We start from the raw sequence: 19,416 nt of genomic DNA on the forward strand, positions 1-19,416 counted from the left end.
TCATTTAAAATCTACAAGGTTAAAAATCTAAAAAATGTCAGACTCTGAACAGACTGACAATTCTGTGTTTATCCATAAAAGTCGGTATTAATGAAAAGATTTCGAAGCATTTCACATCAGAAACAGCCAAGTGTTGTTTGTGACTTTTCATTTATTCTGGATGTTAATGTGAAAGCATGCCCTGACAAATACTGGACTTTTGAGGCTGATACTGATATTTAGGAGTTTTAAAAAATCTGACAGCAATATCAGGTGTAATTTTTTTTTCATAACATAAACAACATAACAGTAACAATAAATCTTGATATTTATCTTTTAGGTTTTTTTTTTTTTTTACATACAAGCTGTCAGTGCTCTCTGATGAACAAACTATGTCATGGTGACTTTGTTTCCAAATGACCTCAAACCTCGTTTGACATTTCTGTCGGTAATTTGATGTTACTTTTCTGCTGAAATATACACCAACAGACATGTCTGCAATAAGTTGATATCAGATAATATATTAGTCAAGCTAAATATAATCTCTATAAACAGATATCTGCATAGACAGTGTCATTTTCATTGATGAAAACTATGACTAAAATTTTTCGTCAACCTTTTTTCCATGACAAAAACCAAACAATGCCGAGCTAAAAATAGATCTTGATGATAAAAACTAAGACAAAATCTATGTTCCCTTTTTCACTGATGAGACGAGACGTGACGAAAATGTAAGAGGTAGAAATTATTTGTAGTGGTGGAAAAAATTGTCCAAACCTGTCACCTCAGTTCTTATTTCTGATACATGAATTAGCCTAACTGGATTAGTTTAAAGATAGAGAAAAGTAATGAATAAAACATCATGAATTTTCTTCAACTAAAACGTTTTGAGTTTTCGCCGACCAAAACTAGACTAAAATTATATAGGATAAAAATGACTAAAATGTGACTAAAACTAATACCGGTAAGCATTTTCATCTCAAGACTAAAACTAAATCTAACTGTCAAAATCAACACTGTGCATAGATATGTATGTATGCAGAATCTGTGGCAACGGTAAAAGATTTTGGTATCAGAGGTGAGCTGGTTTCCATTTGTAGTCTGTAGTCCCATAATAGTCTGAAGAACATTGACCAATCAGGTTTGAGCAGCAGGTAAACAGTCCGTGTGAAGAGGTGGAACACACTGGATGAAATATAACCTCTGAACCCATCGGCTATGATCTGACAATGATTTTGCTTTATATTAGCTTTTTTGTTGTTGTTTAAATGTATCTGCATTAATATGGGCACAGATTTGCACACAGAAATGGAAGTCTTGGCCAAGATATCTGCTTGCTACACTGGATCTCTCGAAATTTTGGCTGTTGTCTCCCTGAGGCTTATCGTAGTCAGACCAATAATAGGTTCCTAGACTGAGCTAAATGCTAATGTCAGCATACTAACATTCTCACAATACTGATGCTAACATTCTGATGTTAAGCAGGTTTAATGCTTACCATGTTCAATGTCTTAGTTTACCCAAAAAAAAAGTACAACCGAGGCTGATCGGAATGTCGTTAGTTTTGCAGGTATTTTGTCATACATTTAAGTAATGTAAATATACCAATTTGGACCTAATAATGGCACCAGATGAAAATTAATTATTACCAAAGTCACCAAAGTTAGAGCAATTAATCCTGAATGCCTGGACCAAATTTCATGGTAATACAATCAATAGTTGTAGAGATATTTCAGCCTGGATCAAAGTGATGGGCGAATTGACCGACACTGATGTCAATCTTAGCATCTTAAAATAACTTTTCATTCTTCAGACTCACAGCCAAAAACCCTCCAAAACCATGTCACAGAATTTTCAGATGAGAAGCACAGGACCACATCAAACCTTAAAGCCTCACTAACCAAAAGAAATGTGAATCTGAATCTTTTAGGAAATAGAACTGTGCTGACAAATGCTTTCATTTGTAAGTGCGTATGAAGCTCAAGTGTAAAAGATGATTTCTATGAAAATAAGGGAAGGATAAGCCCAGAGGCTGGCACAGGCACTATGCAAAAGGATGTAGAGGCGGATACAGAGGAAGGCAAGACACGGTGGAGTGAAATCCAAATGGAGAGGGTTGGATCTGACTGGAAATCTGATTCCCCGTTAAGTTTCTTCTAAGAGTTGGTAATAACTTCTGCAGAAATCATAATCATAATAAAACACATTTTTACTAAATGCTGCCAATCTCGTCCTCGTACTAAAACTGTTCAACCAATTAATTACGAGAACTCAGAGAAGGAACGGGTGATTAGGCTGCGGGAATTTCGATAAAACTGAGCGCAAGAGTTTTGCAGGACTGACAACTCCACATTTATGTTTGTTGGCTGTCGACGATAACAGGTGGAGCTCACAGCAAGGGCTCCAATTAAAATCAAAATCAACCTGCCTGCTTCTAATTGCTACTCCACATTGTGAGTGTGTGTGTGTGTGTGTGTGTGTGTGTGTGTGTGTGCGCGTGCGTGTGTGTGTGAAGCTGGTGCTAAATTTAACGACATCTGAATTTCACAGGCTTGTTTGGTTATTAGACGTGTTCCCAATGTTCACACTTTTAATCTAGTTTGTTATAATTTCGAGCGATCGTTATGGCTGTGTAAAAACACAGATTAAATCCAGCACTTTCCTCTGTTGAGTGTGTGTGTGTGTGTGTGTGTGTGTGTGTGTGTGTATGTGTCAGAGGGCAGCGTGTCTTATTTCTCCTGTGGATACCAGAGTACTTTGTGTTGCCGCAGAGATTAGAGTGAGTGCCCAGACCCATCAATATCCATGACTCCTGTATTGTTCACAAACACACACACACACACACACACACACACACACACACACACACGGTGATGGAGTGAGCGGAACAGACCTGACGCTCTCACTCGCCGGTAAATGGCTACTCTGATGGACTGAGGCTATTCAGATGTACATACGTATTTCCACAAACACACACACACACACACACACACACACACACACACAAAAAACACTCAGCTGGTGATGGAGTGAGGCCATTCCCTCTCCTCACCTCATGCCCAGTAGTTGGCTGGCAGCCCAGTGTAGACTTGCCAATTGGCCCTTCCACCAAATCAACCACACCAACTTTTCTGATGAGCTCAGTACAGTACACACACACGCGCACACACACACATTCACAGAGTCAGTATTGACCCCCTCTGTAGAGCCCTGGTGGGCACCTTTTCACAAGTTAGATATTCTTTTAAAACGTGGAGTCCTTTGTCATCTGACCTGCCCTTGGGCTCACTGAGACACTTAAACTCTCTCTCTCTACTTCACATCGACCGCTTTCATTATCCTGAAGAAACTATTACACTGTAGATTAATATTACATTGTTCTTTGATTGCTTATAATTTTATGGTCATGAAATGAGTATTTGTGGGCTTAGGTTATAATCACAAGGATTAAGCACTAGTTTTCCCTACAGCCACACTCCACAACACAGCTTTGATTCCACGTCTAATTACAGCTAAACATGACACCTGCATTTTTTTATTTATTTTTTTTTAGTCTTAGCGATTGCTCACAGTGCTTTATAACACAAGCACCATTCGCCTATTCACACACAGGTGGCTGAGGCTACAATGCAAGGTGCCACCTGTAACATTCTTGTTCTACTATGAATAAGACAGCGGGATGGAACTTCATGCTAGCTTCGGCTGTTTATTGTAAGTTAGGTCATGCTCGTCAAAACATTCATATTCCACTTCCTGTATATACCCAAGATCTGTATAAGGTCTCTCTAGATGTTGTAGATGTTATCTGCTGGTTAGATCTTTGTTAGCACCTATTATTACACCACCTGCACATCATAAACATTCACATGCACTCAATTTCAGGGTTTTCATTTTGAGGACTACGAAAGAGGATACAGGGGCATTAAACACTTAATCTCCTGCACTCTGGTGAACTTCTCTGCCCAGTGTGCATCAGTTTATGATGTAAATGGCCTTGATTTTGTCACAATAAATGTTCTTTGCTACACCTATGTTCAGTTTTGCAACTGGGGTTCAGTATCTTACCCAATGGCTTTGAAACCCCAACTTTCTGATTGGTAGATAGACAACGGCTCTACCTTCTGATCCACAGCTGCCCAGACAGGTGGGTCTTGAAAAGATTTTTTTTTTTTTGCCACACTTGCGGAGTTACTCTGTGTACGATAATGTCTGTCCGATGGTCAGTCTGTTGGTCCATCACTTTGGTCCAGATGAAAATATCTCAATAACTGAGGTGAACTTTGATGATCCCCTTCATTTATTCAATTAAAGTACAGATACTCATGGTCCTCCAATGATTGATCCTAATGACTCAAGTGATTTGCTGACATTTCCTTTAACATCACCATTAAAGTTGTGGTTTTAAGTGATATATCTCAGTATCTAAGGGATGGATTATCATGAAATTTGACACAGACACTCATGTCCCCCTCAGGATTGATTGTTACATCTTTGTTAATCTCCTGGCTCGTCATTATGTAGTGCCATCATCATGTCAAAATTTCAATTTGTACAATACTTTGATTTATGAGCAAATACATGCACAGCTAATGACATTCTCATCAGCCTCAGCTGTGCTTTGTGCTAATAAGCAAAGAAGGTTAGCATGCTAACACACTTTGATACACAGGTTTGATATGGAAAACGTTATACTTGCTTGAAATCAGCATGTTGGCATTCAGCTCAAAGCACCACTGTGCCCAAGCATGGATTCACAGAGCTGCTAGCATGACTGTAGACTTTTTATCGTCTTCAAGCCACAGTTACTCAATTTATGGCAAAGAAAATCTAGGTTTTTAAGGTCAGATTATCTTCATCACACTGTTTCCGGGCAAAGCTGAGCATTGAAGTACTGCAGTTATTCAAGTCTTTGGAGTAAGGCATCTGAGCAAGAGCTTACACCAGCTGGACTCTGAATAGGCCTTGTGAAGTCTGATTGATGTGTTGTGTGAGTGTGTGTATGTGTGCATGTATGTATGTGTGTGTGTGTGTGTGTGTGTGTGTAACAATATATCAATAGAGCACCAGTCGCAGAGATGGCAGATAGAGTTGGGATCCCTTTGCCGTCTATTTTCATTTGGGGCAACGTTCCAGAAACTGTGCTGCCTTGTTTTTCTGGAGACAAATAAAGGAGCTGTTTAAAGACAGCATTCATTTTAAAGTCTCAGTCTTTGCTAATATCCCATGTTGTGTTTACACACTTATTCAAAGGTTAGAATTTAGGGGACATACTGCCTGAAATGTTTGTGTGTCTTCTTTGGTGTACAATTACCTGAAAATAAGAATCGTTGTGTTTTCATTACGTTGGAATTAGCCATTTAAAGAGCAGGTCCTCATCCATGAGGTCTGCCATGTTGCACCACCAAGTTTCTACAATAGCTCAGAATGGACAAACTAAACACTGGCAACACATTCTCACTCCGACCTCATGACATGTCGACATTTGGTCATGGACTTTCCACGTCCAGATAGGACGTGCAAGGTACCCTGGGTGCGTTGGTTGTTGACGAGGTTTAGGAAAAAAGTACAGGGTTTGGCTTTGGAATCTCACTGGACGCGAACACTCTTCCGGGTGAAAGTCGTCATTTGTTGGACTCATCCACCTCCCTGCCCGCCGCGCCCACTCAGACTTATTTTTGTTCTTGTTCCACCACATTTCCTCCTGACACTGCTGGGCGCTGTTAAACTATTACAGTGACCATGGCCATGTATCATGCCAACATTAAAGGACAGCTTTTTTCATCGGTGTCTTACACCTCAAGTCACTGCCAAGCGCCAGATTTCGACAACTTTGGAGTAAGACCAGGTTGATAATGGTTATATATACTGCCAATTGCATTTTTGTGTTTTCGTGTCGGCCACCATAGTTAGCAGCCCCTGCACAACAAACAGCATCGGAAAGACACTAATTTTTAAAATGTCAATCTGCTTTTTTTTTTAAATTTTCATTTGTACTGGACAGGAAAAGACCTTTGGGGATAATTAGGCTTCCAGTAACCTCCTGAACAATGAACACTCAAGGAATTCTACCTGGGAGTTTCAGCTGGTTAGAATCTGCAGTTCACACCACTTGATGCCACTACATCCCCTTCAAGTTTACACACTGCACCTGTAATGATGTGTGCCACGGAATATCCAAATGTGTTAGTTTCTTACAAAGACTTTCCAAAGCTCAGGAAATTGATCATCTTTTTTTGCACTCGTTTTTTGCACTTGGCGAAGACAATAAATAATCTCAATCTGAATACTTTCATTTCTGTGAGGATGCTGAAAAATGAAATACAAAAACACTTGACAGAAAAAATGACAGTAAATTGTCGGTGAGTAACCAAAAAGTCATAAAACAAGGACAGAAACTGCAACACTGCATTAAGAAACATATAACATTAAATGCAGGGTGCTATTTGTATCCTGGTTTATTGTCAATGACGTGTCAACCCCATCTCTCCTGATACCTCCTGTCCAGTAATCACAAGATCAATAAACATGGTAGAATAAATATAGCCCACTCAAAAACATCTTTAAGGCTTAGTTTAATGATTATTTTGTTGAATATTTCAAAGGCCGTATTCAGACCACAACAGCCCCGTCAGTATTTGTGACATGAAAATCCATCTCCGAGATCTAGAAAACCAGGGAATCAAACCCTCTAATGTGTGGTGTCAAATGTATGTACCAGCCTGAAGCTACTCCATTGGCAATGAATGGGAGGACTGAATTTGAGAATGCAGCAGAGACTGCCAGCTTCTACTGACTTTTATATTACAGCAGCGCAATCACTTTCAAATCACAAGGCACACTCTAACTGCCCGAAAAAATAATGTTTCTGTTCTCTAAGTATCAGAGTAAAAATCATAGAATTGGGAGCATCACAAATGCTATTTCATTCGTTGTGGTTGTGAGTGGCAGCAGTGACTATTCACTGTTACACACCACACTGTGCTGAGGAATAGAAATAAAAATGTGGAAAAAGCTGCAATTTAGTGGTGTTTGTGTGACTCACTCTCATGACTGCATAGCACACAATGGCTTAGTTCTCTTATAACAAGAGTTGTTGTTTTTAGTATTTAACTTGCCAGATTCTTTTTTTTTTTCACTTAAAATTAAAGATAAAATGTTAGTTGTTCCTCCAAAATCCCATTAAATCATGGTAAGCCCTTAGATGCCTCCAGGACAATTAAAAAACACTGAGGAGTTTTACCAGACAGTGAAACAAAGCAATAAAAACAAAGTTGTACAAAACCAGCACATTGCACTTTAGACCGTCAACTCTTCACCTGAATAAAAGTTTTCTTCTGTCCACTCTCCACCCTCTGCAGGGGTGTTGGGTCCCAGGTCAGGGAGTGTCTCACTGGGAACGGGAGGTGTCCTTTCCCTTCCCTGGCCTCCCTGTTCTCTCTGGTTCCGCTCTGGTTCCTGCTGTGGGTGCAGGGGTGCAGGTCTCTCCAAGCACCACTGCTCCTCCTGCGGATGACAGACGGCAGTGAAAACAAAACAGCAGGAACATTTTGGGATCAGTGCGAGAAGACCTTGCGACCACAAGATTGCTGCTTTGAATCCACAGATTAGCTGTAAGGATTTGGGGACTTAAACGTGCAGCTGCCCTGAGGAACCTTCATCAAACTGTAGTGGGAAGCTCTTTAATGTGAGTTACTGTCTCTCTGTGTTCTCCTTACTCCAAAATGTATTCATAATTGACAGTGTATTCTTTGATAACCTGATGTGCTGAATGTAGATGGTCTTCTATTATCAGAATTCACCTCTGATAAACACACAAAGACAATATATGAATCCAATAGTGTCTAATGAAATAGAAATGTGGTGAAGAAAAGACTAAGAGTAACCCAAACTCGCTGTGTGTGTGTGTGTGTGTGTGTGTGTGTGTGTGTGTGTGTGTTGCTCAACGTGAATTTACACTGTCGCATTGTATTGTATATAGTACAAGTATGTAGGTGTACACCCATGTTTGTTTGCCTTCATGCACATTCTTCTTTAAGTTGTGCTTGTATTTGTGTGGTTGTATTTTTGTGTCTGTACGTGTGTGTGTGTGTGTGTGTGTGTGTGAGTGTGAGCCCGAGGCAAACTGAAATGAAGCAACACTCAGCAGACACCGCCCCGGGCTAACTTAATATGGGCCTCCTTTGACAGAAGCGCGCACACACACACGCCCAACCGTGGCTTGATGCTGGGTTTCACATCCATTTCGTCAACTGGATGCTACCACCCACCACCAGCATGCCGCAGAGTGGGAGGTAAAGTTTTTATTAGAGCCATCCTGCACCGCTGTACATTTGAACTGTGAGGATCTGAGGACATTACGTTGACAGTGTCGCGCCGAACAATATCTCTGCCATCCAAAACAATTTGTTTCAAACATGCAGGTTATGTTATGTGACTCAAACTGCTGCAGTGAACTGAAATGACCTGAGTGTGTGTGTGTTTGTGTACCTGTCCGAACAGGCCGATGGTACTCCCAGGCAGGTAGCTCAGAGCCACGCTGCAGTCCGACGATGCAGAGAGAAGGAGGAGTGTGTCGCCATGGAGACACATCTCCAGGTGGGTCACACGATCAAGGTGAGGGCGGAAACGACACAGTAGTGTTGGAGTTTCTTTCGTTACTCCATCACATGGCTCAAGACAATAATGCTGCAGGACAGAGGAGTGAAGCAGTGGTTACTTCATCTACGTTTTGCAGGAAGAAACATACCAAGATGTACAAAGACATGCATTCAATTTAAAGAATTGTAAGACCACTAATGCTCTCCATGTAGGCGCATGGAAGGGCAGGGAGATTTGCTCTCTCCACTGTAGGCTTTCCATGTACTGTAGGGACGTTTAAGAGGCTTTCTGCATGGGCTGAGGAAAGGCAGAGGGGCCCCAGAACAGAGCCATACCGCCAAATACAATACTGCAAATGGAAATAGAGTTTTCTTTGACTTGAGTGTTCCTGACTGAACTAATGGTACATGTCCGTAGAAAGAAAAGCAAAAGATCCATGCAGTAGACAGTAACAAAGGAGCACCATTGTTCTGGGACAACGTTGTAGAGATAGTTAGCTCTAATATTACAATGCAATATGAGTATTTGATTCTGACATAAGCCCTGTTCGGATTCTTTGATTACTATAGGAAAACATGGATGGGTGATGAACAGTGGCTGGATTTACTGTAAAACTTCAGTCAGTAGCCCAGGCTATGATTTGCCTAAATCACTGAAGTCAGCAGGCTTATATTTGGGACAGCCATCTAAATGGAACAGGCCTTCGAATGATCAAATTGTTTATTTCAACCAGTATGAATATTACATGTATCAAAATTAGGCTTCAGATAACATATCAATCACAAATCATTCATTTAATCTAGGTAGAGAGTGAGTTATGACACTCTCCTTACAGCACTTAAGGATAATGGCACCCAGCATACCGACCCGACACACACTTTATCTTGTTAAAACAATATTCTAAACTTGGATTCATTTTTTATGAAAAAGAATTAATTTCATCAGTGGACCCTTACGGACTAAAGGAATATGAAAATCTTAGCGGGTAATCAAGGAATGGACATATATTCAGACTTTTTGACCGCTTCAGAGGAAGGGAGTCACCTTTTTTTTGTCATGCTAATGTACCTGATTGAATTGAGTTTTCTCTGGTGCTCTCTTTCGGTAAAATTAATTGAACAATTGAATTGTGTTGAATCTAACTAAGCTAACGATGTGTAGCATCCCCATATTGACAAAAGTTTAAACGTTTATATCTCTATGTGCAATCTAAACAGCTATTTAAGTGGGTAGCCGACAACCTGTTTTATACATCCAAAGAACTACTTGGCAGCCAGACCAGGCATCTAATGGAGACAAGACCTTATTTGTCAAAATGTGTAGCCATAACGGGCTAGTAAAAAGGACTGGGGGTTTAATGGCTAGGCTTTTAATTGAAGTTTTATGGTTTTATTGTCATTTTTGGACAAGTAACACATCATATGACAATAAAGTAACGGCAAATTCACAAAGAATGGATTTCGCCTGCTGACAGCAACATTAGTTGTGCATCACTATCACTACCTGCCCTGTCTCATGGTATAAAGATGCAGTGCTAATGATATTACAGCGCACACACACCCAGAAAGTTTGTAGCTGAGTGCAATTTGTCCTTGATTTCCAACTGATTGCTATTATACACATGGAAAATATAAATGCTGCCTTTGTGCCAAGAACACAGCAGGTAGAAGAGACCCTTTGAGGGTGCTCTGAGAATTACACATAATATTTGTGCAGGTTTAGCGGCCGCTCTTGCAGGATGCTAATGAGGATTAGGACTAACAAATATGTTTAGCTGGGATTGCTGAAGTGTAAACTTCCCTAACTTCAATAAAAAGAAGGACAGTTCTGCCAATTTTCCCCTAAACTTGAATGCTGTTCAGAACCACAGTGGGGACAGCAAATCCTTAATGTATTCTGTAGCCCCACAAAATAACATAACGTTAGCTAATGATGTTCTCCAGTCCTTGGCTTTGGAATAAAACTTCATTAGAGTTACTACTGTGATAGTAAGCAAGTTGGCTGTACATGCCAACATTTGCAGCTTACATTTGAGCAGATAGGCACACTCTTTTATCTGTTTCTTACATTTTTGCTTTGGGTTTTTTTAGTTTTGGAAAAAGATTTTTTTACAAGAGATACCGCCCCATGTATCCCATTCCAACATGTGCACAAATCCAAAGCCTACAGTTGCTAGGCTATTATTGGACGATTACTGTTCAGGGAAGGGGTTAAGTGAACAGTCAACGAATCTGTATGAAAATACAAATGAAACACGACCTCTGGCCACGTCTATTTTGCTGTGGGAAAAACATACAGTACACTTATTTTAATTAACACAAATTCTACTTGGCATGTTGTGTAATATGTAAAATAACTACCACAAACAACTGCATCATGTTAGGACAAGACCTGATACTGAACTGCAAAGTCCCCCATCTGAGAGCACAGCACTGTATACTGAGCAATCATGTTAGTCATCCAGCTGATTCCAAAGCATGCTCCCAACTTGCCAAAGGACAGGATTTCTACTAGAGCACTGAGCTTGTCCAACTTCTTCAACTCTGCTACATATATACATAAATCAGCATAAATTAAACTGGAAGCCAAACGAGACGTACCCATCTGAATTCATCCCCTCTTATAAACTGTGACAGAGAGTTGAGCTCTGAATATTGTGGCAATAATACCCGAGAGGGTGTTCTTTTACTGCGATTAGGAGCATGACAGTGATGCAGCTACGCCTTATACCGATGGCGCGATCTAAGTCCTTATAATCAAGAGTCAAAAAGTCAAAAGGCCTCTCTGAGGTACCAGAAACTCTTCAGCTACTCAACATGCCTTATGTATGTAAAGTGCTCACATGTTAAAGTGAATCTTTCTCAGCTAACCTGTCTGAAACTACTGATAATTCCAATTTAATGGTTTTATTCACATCTAGGGGGACGGTGTCAGCATTTTCCACACATTTCAGTGTCTGTTAAAATGGGGATGCCAAATGCAAACAATACTCCTCCCATCAATTTAAACGGCTTCTAAAATGCATAAAAAAATACCACAGAGGATGGGGACATCACCTCCTCCTGCTAATGTATCAGTGGAGATTTCCTGAATGATTGACTGGTCTGCTTGTACTCCAGCGTCCCACTGAGGCTTCAAAATGACAGCACTGTCTGTCACTTTGAGAAGAGAACAACATGCCCGATCTAACGGAAATATGGAGGTTCAGTCTTTCTTTATTGTGTACTACAGTCTGCCTCTTGATCTCTGTACCTCCCTCTGGCTTTGTGTTCATCAGTCTCCATCACTCTGTCTCTTGTTCTTACAGTGTGTGCAAACATCATGGTGTTATGTACTTTCAGTGCAGTCCGTTGCAGCCGATATACAAGACATAATACATGTGTGAGCCACAAACACTCACCTGTATGTCCCAAGTCTTGAGTGTCCCCTCCCTATCGGCTGTGACTAAATATTTCCCACAGGGGCTGACAGTTGTGACGATAGACCCCAGGTCCTTGTTGTGAGCTGTGAAGTGCCCCACCAGACAGCTGTGGACGGTGTTCCAAAGTCTGACCACACCTGACGCTCCACAGGACACCAAGTCTGCACCACCTGATGGAGAGGAAGTGGTATACATGTTGGGAAAAATCAGTGCAGGACTTCTGTAGAGCATGGGCTGATTATAAAACAATGGGCACAGATATGCAAAAGGCCCCATCACCTCTTCTACATAAGAGCAAGACACACAGACTTTGTGGTCGTCTTGCCTCGTTTTTGTTGTTGTTTTGTGTCTCTTTGTAGTCGTTATGCATCTTTAAGGTTATTTTGTGACTTCTTGTTGTTGTTTTGTGTCTCTTTGTAGTCATTTTGTGGTTGTTCTGCCCATTTTTACATCTTCGTGCCAGTGATAGCCATGGCTGAAGGTATTATGTTTTCGAGTTATCTGTCCCACACTTGTGAACGTGATAGCCCAAAAACACATTTGGGAAATTTGTTCAAATTTGGCACAAATATCCACTTGGAAAAAAACAATGAACTCATTAGATTTTTGTGGTCATAGGTCAAAGATCAAGGTCACTGTGACCTCGTCTGCGTGATTCTTGTGAATGCTATATCTCAAGAATACCTTGAGGGAATTTTTATTTTTTATTTTTTATTTTGTTTCCAAATTGGCACAATGGCACAAACATTCACTTGGTCTCAGCAATCCACTGATAAGATTTTGGTGGTCAGATGTCAAAGGTCAGTGTGACCTTGCGTTCATCTCATTCTCATGAACGCAATAGCTCAAGAACACCTTAAGAGAATTTCTACAAATTTGGCACAAATGTCCACTTGGAGTCAACAATGAACTGATTAGATTTTTGGGGTCAAAGGTCAAGGTCACTGTGACCTCGTCTGTGATTCTTGCGAATGCTATATCTCAAGAACACCTCGAGGGAATTTCTTTTTAAATTTGGCACAAACGCTGACTTGGACTCAGCAGTGTACTGATTAGATTTTGTTGGTCTAAGGTCAAAGGTCACTGTGACCACATATGCATTATGAACCCAATAACTTAAGAACACTTGAGGAAATTTATACAAATTTGGCACAAATGTCCACTTGGACTCATCAATGAACTGATTGTATTTTGGTGGTCATAGGTCTAAGATCAATGTCACTGTGGTCTTCATTCTTGTGAATGCAATACCTCAAGAACACCTTGAGGGATTTTTTTTTCTTCTTCAAATTTGGCACAAATGCTCACTTGGACTCAACAAAAAACTCATTAGATTTTGGTGGTCAAAGGTAAAAGGTCAATGTGACCTTGCATTCATTCTCATGAATACAGTAACTCAACACCTTGATCTTGATCTACAAATTTGGCACAAACATTCACTCCAACTCGACGATGAATTGATTAGATTTTGGTGGTCAAAGGTCACTGTTACTGTGACTTTGCATCCATCTTATTCTCGTGAATGCCATATCTCAAGAAGGCCTTGTGAGGGAGCTGGGAAGCATCCCCCTCACTAAGGTGACGAACATTGCACACATATATTAAAGTTGGATGTGTTAAACTAATACAGGAAATAAAAAAGTTCACTCAAATTTGGCACAAATGTCAACTTAGACACAAGAATGAACTGATTAGAATTTGGTGGTCCAGGCTTCGAAAATGAGTTGGATCAGGGACACTGGAAGCTCCTAGATTTGCTGCTCTACTGACAGCGACTCTGTTCTGCTAGGCACTCACACACACACATCCTTGCCTCAGTGAGTCTGAGCAGCAGGCATAAAGGCCAGGCTTTTTTTTTTTCTTTTGTACCAAGCAGCTAAACAGCTACAGCTAGCAGATGCAGCAGATACTGCAGGAATAACACTTGAGAGAAAAAAAATAATCAAACTTAAATAAAAGCATAAGCAACCACGGGTATAGTTAAAATAAAGAAAAACAAAGTTCACAGCTTCAATGGCTGCATATAAAAAGTAGTTAAAAATGGGAAAACTTGAAGCAAACTCATCACATCAAACAATCATTGATGTGTAGCTACCGTACAGTAACTTAGCACAAGATACCCGGAGCCTCTTTAGAATGTGTAAACACAAGTGTGCAACTGTGTATTTCAACAACAAAAACAGAGCTGTATATGCAGTGTATCTGGCATTTAAGAAAGGCTTTTGATGGTGGAACTCTTTCAACTCTGAAGTTACTTCACTGTGTTTGCATCAACTATAACTCTTCAAATCGCAGGCTCTCACATAACAACTCAAACTACAGTATACAGACAGAATGAGTGTTTAAATGGGCTCTGGCCTCAAAATAAAAAGGCAAATCACCTCCTGGTTTCAGAGTTGGAAAGGTTTTATGGCTATAATAAAACAGGCAACATTTTTGGAAAAGATGACACGTTAATTTGAGCAACATTGTGACTCAGGTCAAAATACAGAATGTACCGGGGTGAAAAGAATTTGCTTTGTAATCACTGTTTTTATTTTGGGATAGCTCCTGAGGAGATGCTGCCAAACATTGTTACTCAAAGATTATGCATCTTAAAGGGCCTATTTTAACAAACAACACACACTCTAAGGTTGATAAGAATTACACAGTTGCTGTCTCAATTTTTCACCTGCAGCTGCAACAGCAGTTGTGCGTTCTGATATGAAGAACAATGCAGTGATCGCATCAGAGTTATCCGAGTCTTCTTTACTGTTCACACAAAGAGCAGAATCGGTGAAATGACCTAGAAAATCAGAGTTGAACAAAGCATTGAAAGAACAGACTGGCAAAAAGACAAACCACAGGCAGAGGAGCGGGAAGCATTTAGCTTTACAATTGCGAATAAAGTGTTTGCTGAATTTAGTCGCATCTGTGTGTGAAAATGAGACTTCTTGCCTTCTCTGTGTTCAGCATGTGGCCGCAGTTTCCTCAGAGCTTTTTCAGTGCTGTTGTTCCACACTATAATCTCTCCGTCATAGCTTCCTGCACACATCAGAAATGAGACCCAAGAAAGTGACAGAGCTCATGATCATCTCCTAAAATTCAACACTGCTTTTTGACGTTTATGTATCAACAAAAAATAACAGCCAAACTAAGTACACTGAAACAGGAAGAGCATTTTTAAAAATAATTATAAACAATTAACACAAACTTTGTGTCAACACACACCCTCTTACTCTCCTTGTGCTGCTGAATCATGCAAGCCAGCCTCTAAAACCACTTTAAAGATGATAAAACTCAACATCTGTCCTCAGCTACCATCTGTTCCAGCACTCAACATTTACCTCAACAGGAAGTGCTTTTCAAATAATCTGCATTATATATAAGAAAGTGTGTGTGCGTGTGTGTGTGTGTGTTTATTATATGAGGCAGGAATCTCATCAGGTGGTTCGGCAGTTGAACAGCAGGAGTTAATGAGATATGTGAGGAGTGTGTTAGCTAAGGGTGGGAGCAATAGGAGGTATAAAGTTTATGAGAGTGTGGGTTGCCTGCATTATTCATGCGTCCCAGGGCTAGCGTCTGTATTTCAAGTGGCTTTTATCACGCTGTGTGTCTGTGCGTGAGAGAGACGGAGAGATAAAGGGGGTGAGAGGGTGTAAATATCCGCATCATCTATACAATGTTAAGCTTTAAAGAGGAGCTGGATGAACATCACCTTCATTACTTTTGATAAGTTCTCTTATACACTAAAACCGGAAACCACACATACACAGCACAGAGGCCTAGAGACACAGGGATACATGTTGATGTTCACAGTGGATAGCTTTTTTTTATTTAAGGTACGTAATCACCTTGTTTTTTCCCCTAAAACCTACCTACGTAACTTTACATTAAATACGTAACATGCTGACGCCCAACCATGTTTCCTTTCTAAACCTTACCTAAGTAGCTTTACTTCACTAAACCTAACCTAAGTTATTTTACTTCAGGTACCTAACGTAATGGTAAGTATATAATGTAAAGATGCAATTCATCTGGCACTAATTTGTTGGAAATCATACCAACCATTGTACCAGGAAATATTGAGATTCTAATGCCAGTAGCAGCTAATGTAGCCTCAAGCGGAGACAAAAAGCAGGCCACAGAGGTCTGATACAACACGTACTCACTCCCAACTCATCAAATATGTCAGCTTGGTCAGTGGCCCTACACTTCCAACTATGATGCTCTGGATACCCCTCTAGCATCAGTTTTGGATGCTCAGGGCTGGCATGTCTGTTTCATCTCAGTTTCCTTTTGTGCATAGTCTCTTTTTTTAAAAAAATCCATGTCCACAGGAAAGATTAAAGAACTACTTCAGGTTTAGGCAACAAGACTACCTGGTTAGGTTTAGAAAAAAGACCATGGTTTGGACTTTGCTAGATATTGAATATAATGTAATAAATATTCTGAAAATAAGAGCTGAGGTGTTTCCATTGCCTTGGAAAGAGCTGTTTATATCTACATGGGGAGCAGACTGTCATCCATGGAGATCGCCATATTGCACTGCCATGTTTCTGCAGTAGCCCAGAATGGACAAACCCAGCACTGGCTCTAGATAGGGCCATTCTCATTTTTGTGTCAGCCAACGTAACTAGCAGCCCCTCTACAACAAGAAGTGTTTTACCAGTTTAAATCACCAGGTCCATTTGTTTTGGACAGGAGGAGACCACTGCGGATAATTCAGCTCCCAGTAAAAACATCCTGAACAAGGAAAAGTGAAGCAATTCTAACCAGGAGAAGTTTCAACTGGTTGCAGTCTGCAATCCTCACCAATAGATGGCACTAAATCCCTCCATTGCTCCTTTAATTAAGTGAATGAGTATGTATGTCACAAGACCTATGTCTTAACTACAAAATGTAGTTGAATTTTTAAAAAAATCCACGTTTCACACAGGACACAAACAGCGGTCTCCTGGGTGAAAGTCCTGTGATTGTTTGACCTACCCACCACGGCACCCACCCTCCCGACTCGGACTTTCTAGCTCTTTCTACTACCTAAATGCCACAAATGGGTTTACACTGGAGTCAGCTGACAGCCCAGTTTATCTCATACAGATGCTAAAGGATGCCGACAGATAACTGAACAGGTTGCCATATTTGAAACCCTAAGAATGCGACAGGCAGTCTGGTAAGCTCACAACCACACCCAGACCTAATAGACGCTGACTCAAGTGACATCACTTGAGGACATTATCGGACATCACGCAGCTCCCTCCGGGGCCTCCAAAGACTTTAAACATCTTCCCCTTTGACTCACTAACTTGTCAAGAACGCGATTTTAAATATATGGTACATATAAATCAGAACATCCTCTGCTTGAAAAAGATGTCCTTGCTGTCATTCAGTGTTCTGATGTCTACGCTCACATTTCCATTTCTAAAACATTTTTGGCTGTCCATCAAAGTTCAGACGACTTGGTCCACGGTCGCTTGGAAGGTGTTCAGCCATGGAGGATTATGGGATCTGAGGAAAGAAGGAAGACTGGAAAGGGGGGGAGGTTGTGACTGAGGGAGGTACACAGGACCCCTGTGTACATGTACCCTGCTGGGTGTGTGTGTGTGTGTGTGAGTGTGTGTTTGACAGTGTCTGTGTGTGAGAAGCCAAGCGGAACCTAGCAAAGTCTCTGAATATGGATGAGGAGGCTTCAGTCCCACATCAGCCAAATGTTTCTGCTGCAACTTGATTCAACTTGAGACACAAACAAACAGATGCATGAACACACAAAAAAAAACACACACGCACGCACACTTAGTCCTGAGTATGTGTGTGTCCAACAGAACTTTAAATTGACTTTTGTCACTGGTGGCCTTGATGCCACTGCTGCTTTCACTTGGCACATAATTAACACATTATTTGGCAGCACACATGCTTTGATGTGAGAACAGCATTACTGAAGAACCCTGAAGAAATGCGCTGGCAACTGAAACTAATGCGTCATCGCTTTTAGACACTGTCTTTGTGCTTGAAGGATTTCGGCAAGAAAGAATTAGCAAAAAATAGTTAATGCAGAAAATAACACGGCGATAGCTCACATCCACCTTTGGCTTTATGGTGTGCGAGTGGATAAGTGTGGAGACGTTGGGAATCGGGACGTGATTGTGATTCATCTTTCTTTCACATTTGCCCAAAGGCCAGAGAATAAGAGCACAATACGTTTATAATATTAAAGCGTAGGAGGAATTTATGAATGAATTACATCATTTCATAATTTTTTTTGTCTACCAGAACCTCTGAAAACCTTTACAAAAACTGCAGGATCACAGGTTTGGCACCCATAAAGTCTTCATAAACAATCATCTTTTGTCTATTTTTATGAAATCATAAGCCAAAGATCAGGTAGAGTGCTGCTTAGACTGAGGTGAAACATTTGTATTCATCGGAGTTTGAGAAATAAATCACAGATAAAGGGGGATTTCTCGCTGGAAAACTCCAAAAGATTCAATCACAGTTTTTGTTTTGTCAATGTCTTGCATCAACTATTAATAAAAGGATTCAGTGATTCGCTTTAAGCCCGGAAATGCAACCACGCTGTCACATTTCAGATAGCTACGCAAATAAACACACCTTCAAACACACTGACGTACATAATTCTCTCTTTCTAGCATATACAAACCCCCACCTCTGCAGCCTTATAACATACACACACACACACACAGACACACACACACACACATGCTTTAAAGACAGAAAGCACTATGTCTCATTTCCCCTCATTCCCACTCTGAGAGTTCTAATAAACATAATTTAAATTGGGCATTTGGATTAAATAGGAGGTGGCGGGTGCAGCATTTGGCTGCATGTGTGTGTGTTGGAAAGAAATTCAGCGGGCTAACTAGGGAGAAGAGGTAAAAAATAAACAGGAGTGAACAGGGAGTGTCACTTAGAGACTGGGGAAAAAAAGAGAAGAAGCAGACAGAGAGAGGAGACGAACACACCGACAAAGAAATTGGGGAGCGAACTTTGAAGAAGTTTCCAAGTTCACAAAGTAGCTTCTGAATTGCGCTTTTGTTCCAGCTCCAGCTATTCATTTCCTTCCAAACCATTTCTCCCTCCTGCTTCGAGAACACCCACTCTTATCTACCTTTCCACCTCCATCCCTCACTTTATCGCTCTCTATACTTATCTCTGGGGTTGACGCGTCCCAGAAGGCCAGAGAGGGTCTGCAGTTTATGTCTGCGCTCTGCACGCTCAGGCTGCAGGTAAACTGAAACTGAACTTTTAGTGTGTGTGAGCCAAAGTGATACAACTTCACAAACTGAAGAGCATACTGGGGCAAATTGGGTGCAGAGTGTTTGTAGTCTGATGGTTATAGAAGTGGACCAGTGACTGGAGATTGCCAGTTCAATCCCCCAGGCAGAAAAATCTGAGGATGTGATGAGTACTGAGGCGCCTTG

At 40.7% G+C, this 19,416-nt stretch overlaps 1 protein-coding gene across 1 annotated transcript in view; it reads right to left on the reverse strand.

The window, feature by feature from the left end:
* Window positions 1-6,544: 6,544 nt before the first annotated feature.
* Window positions 6,545-19,416, reverse strand: part of LOC117259221 (cilia- and flagella-associated protein 337-like) — a 40,566-nt gene continuing 27,694 nt past the window's right edge. The window contains exons 14-18 of the mRNA XM_078167173.1: window positions 14,887-15,022; window positions 14,670-14,746; window positions 11,978-12,168; window positions 8,467-8,664; window positions 6,545-7,482 (exon numbers count right to left, since the gene is read on the reverse strand). Of these exons, the coding sequence (XP_078023299.1) occupies window positions 7,276-7,482; window positions 8,467-8,664; window positions 11,978-12,168; window positions 14,670-14,746; window positions 14,887-15,022 (809 nt within the window). The 3' untranslated portion in view covers window positions 6,545-7,275. The remainder of the gene's footprint in view (window positions 7,483-8,466; window positions 8,665-11,977; window positions 12,169-14,669; window positions 14,747-14,886; window positions 15,023-19,416) is intronic.

Source organism: Epinephelus lanceolatus, chromosome 4 (genome assembly GCF_041903045.1).
Source record: "Epinephelus lanceolatus isolate andai-2023 chromosome 4, ASM4190304v1, whole genome shotgun sequence".
Classification (NCBI taxonomy): domain Eukaryota; kingdom Metazoa; phylum Chordata; class Actinopteri; order Perciformes; family Serranidae; genus Epinephelus; species Epinephelus lanceolatus.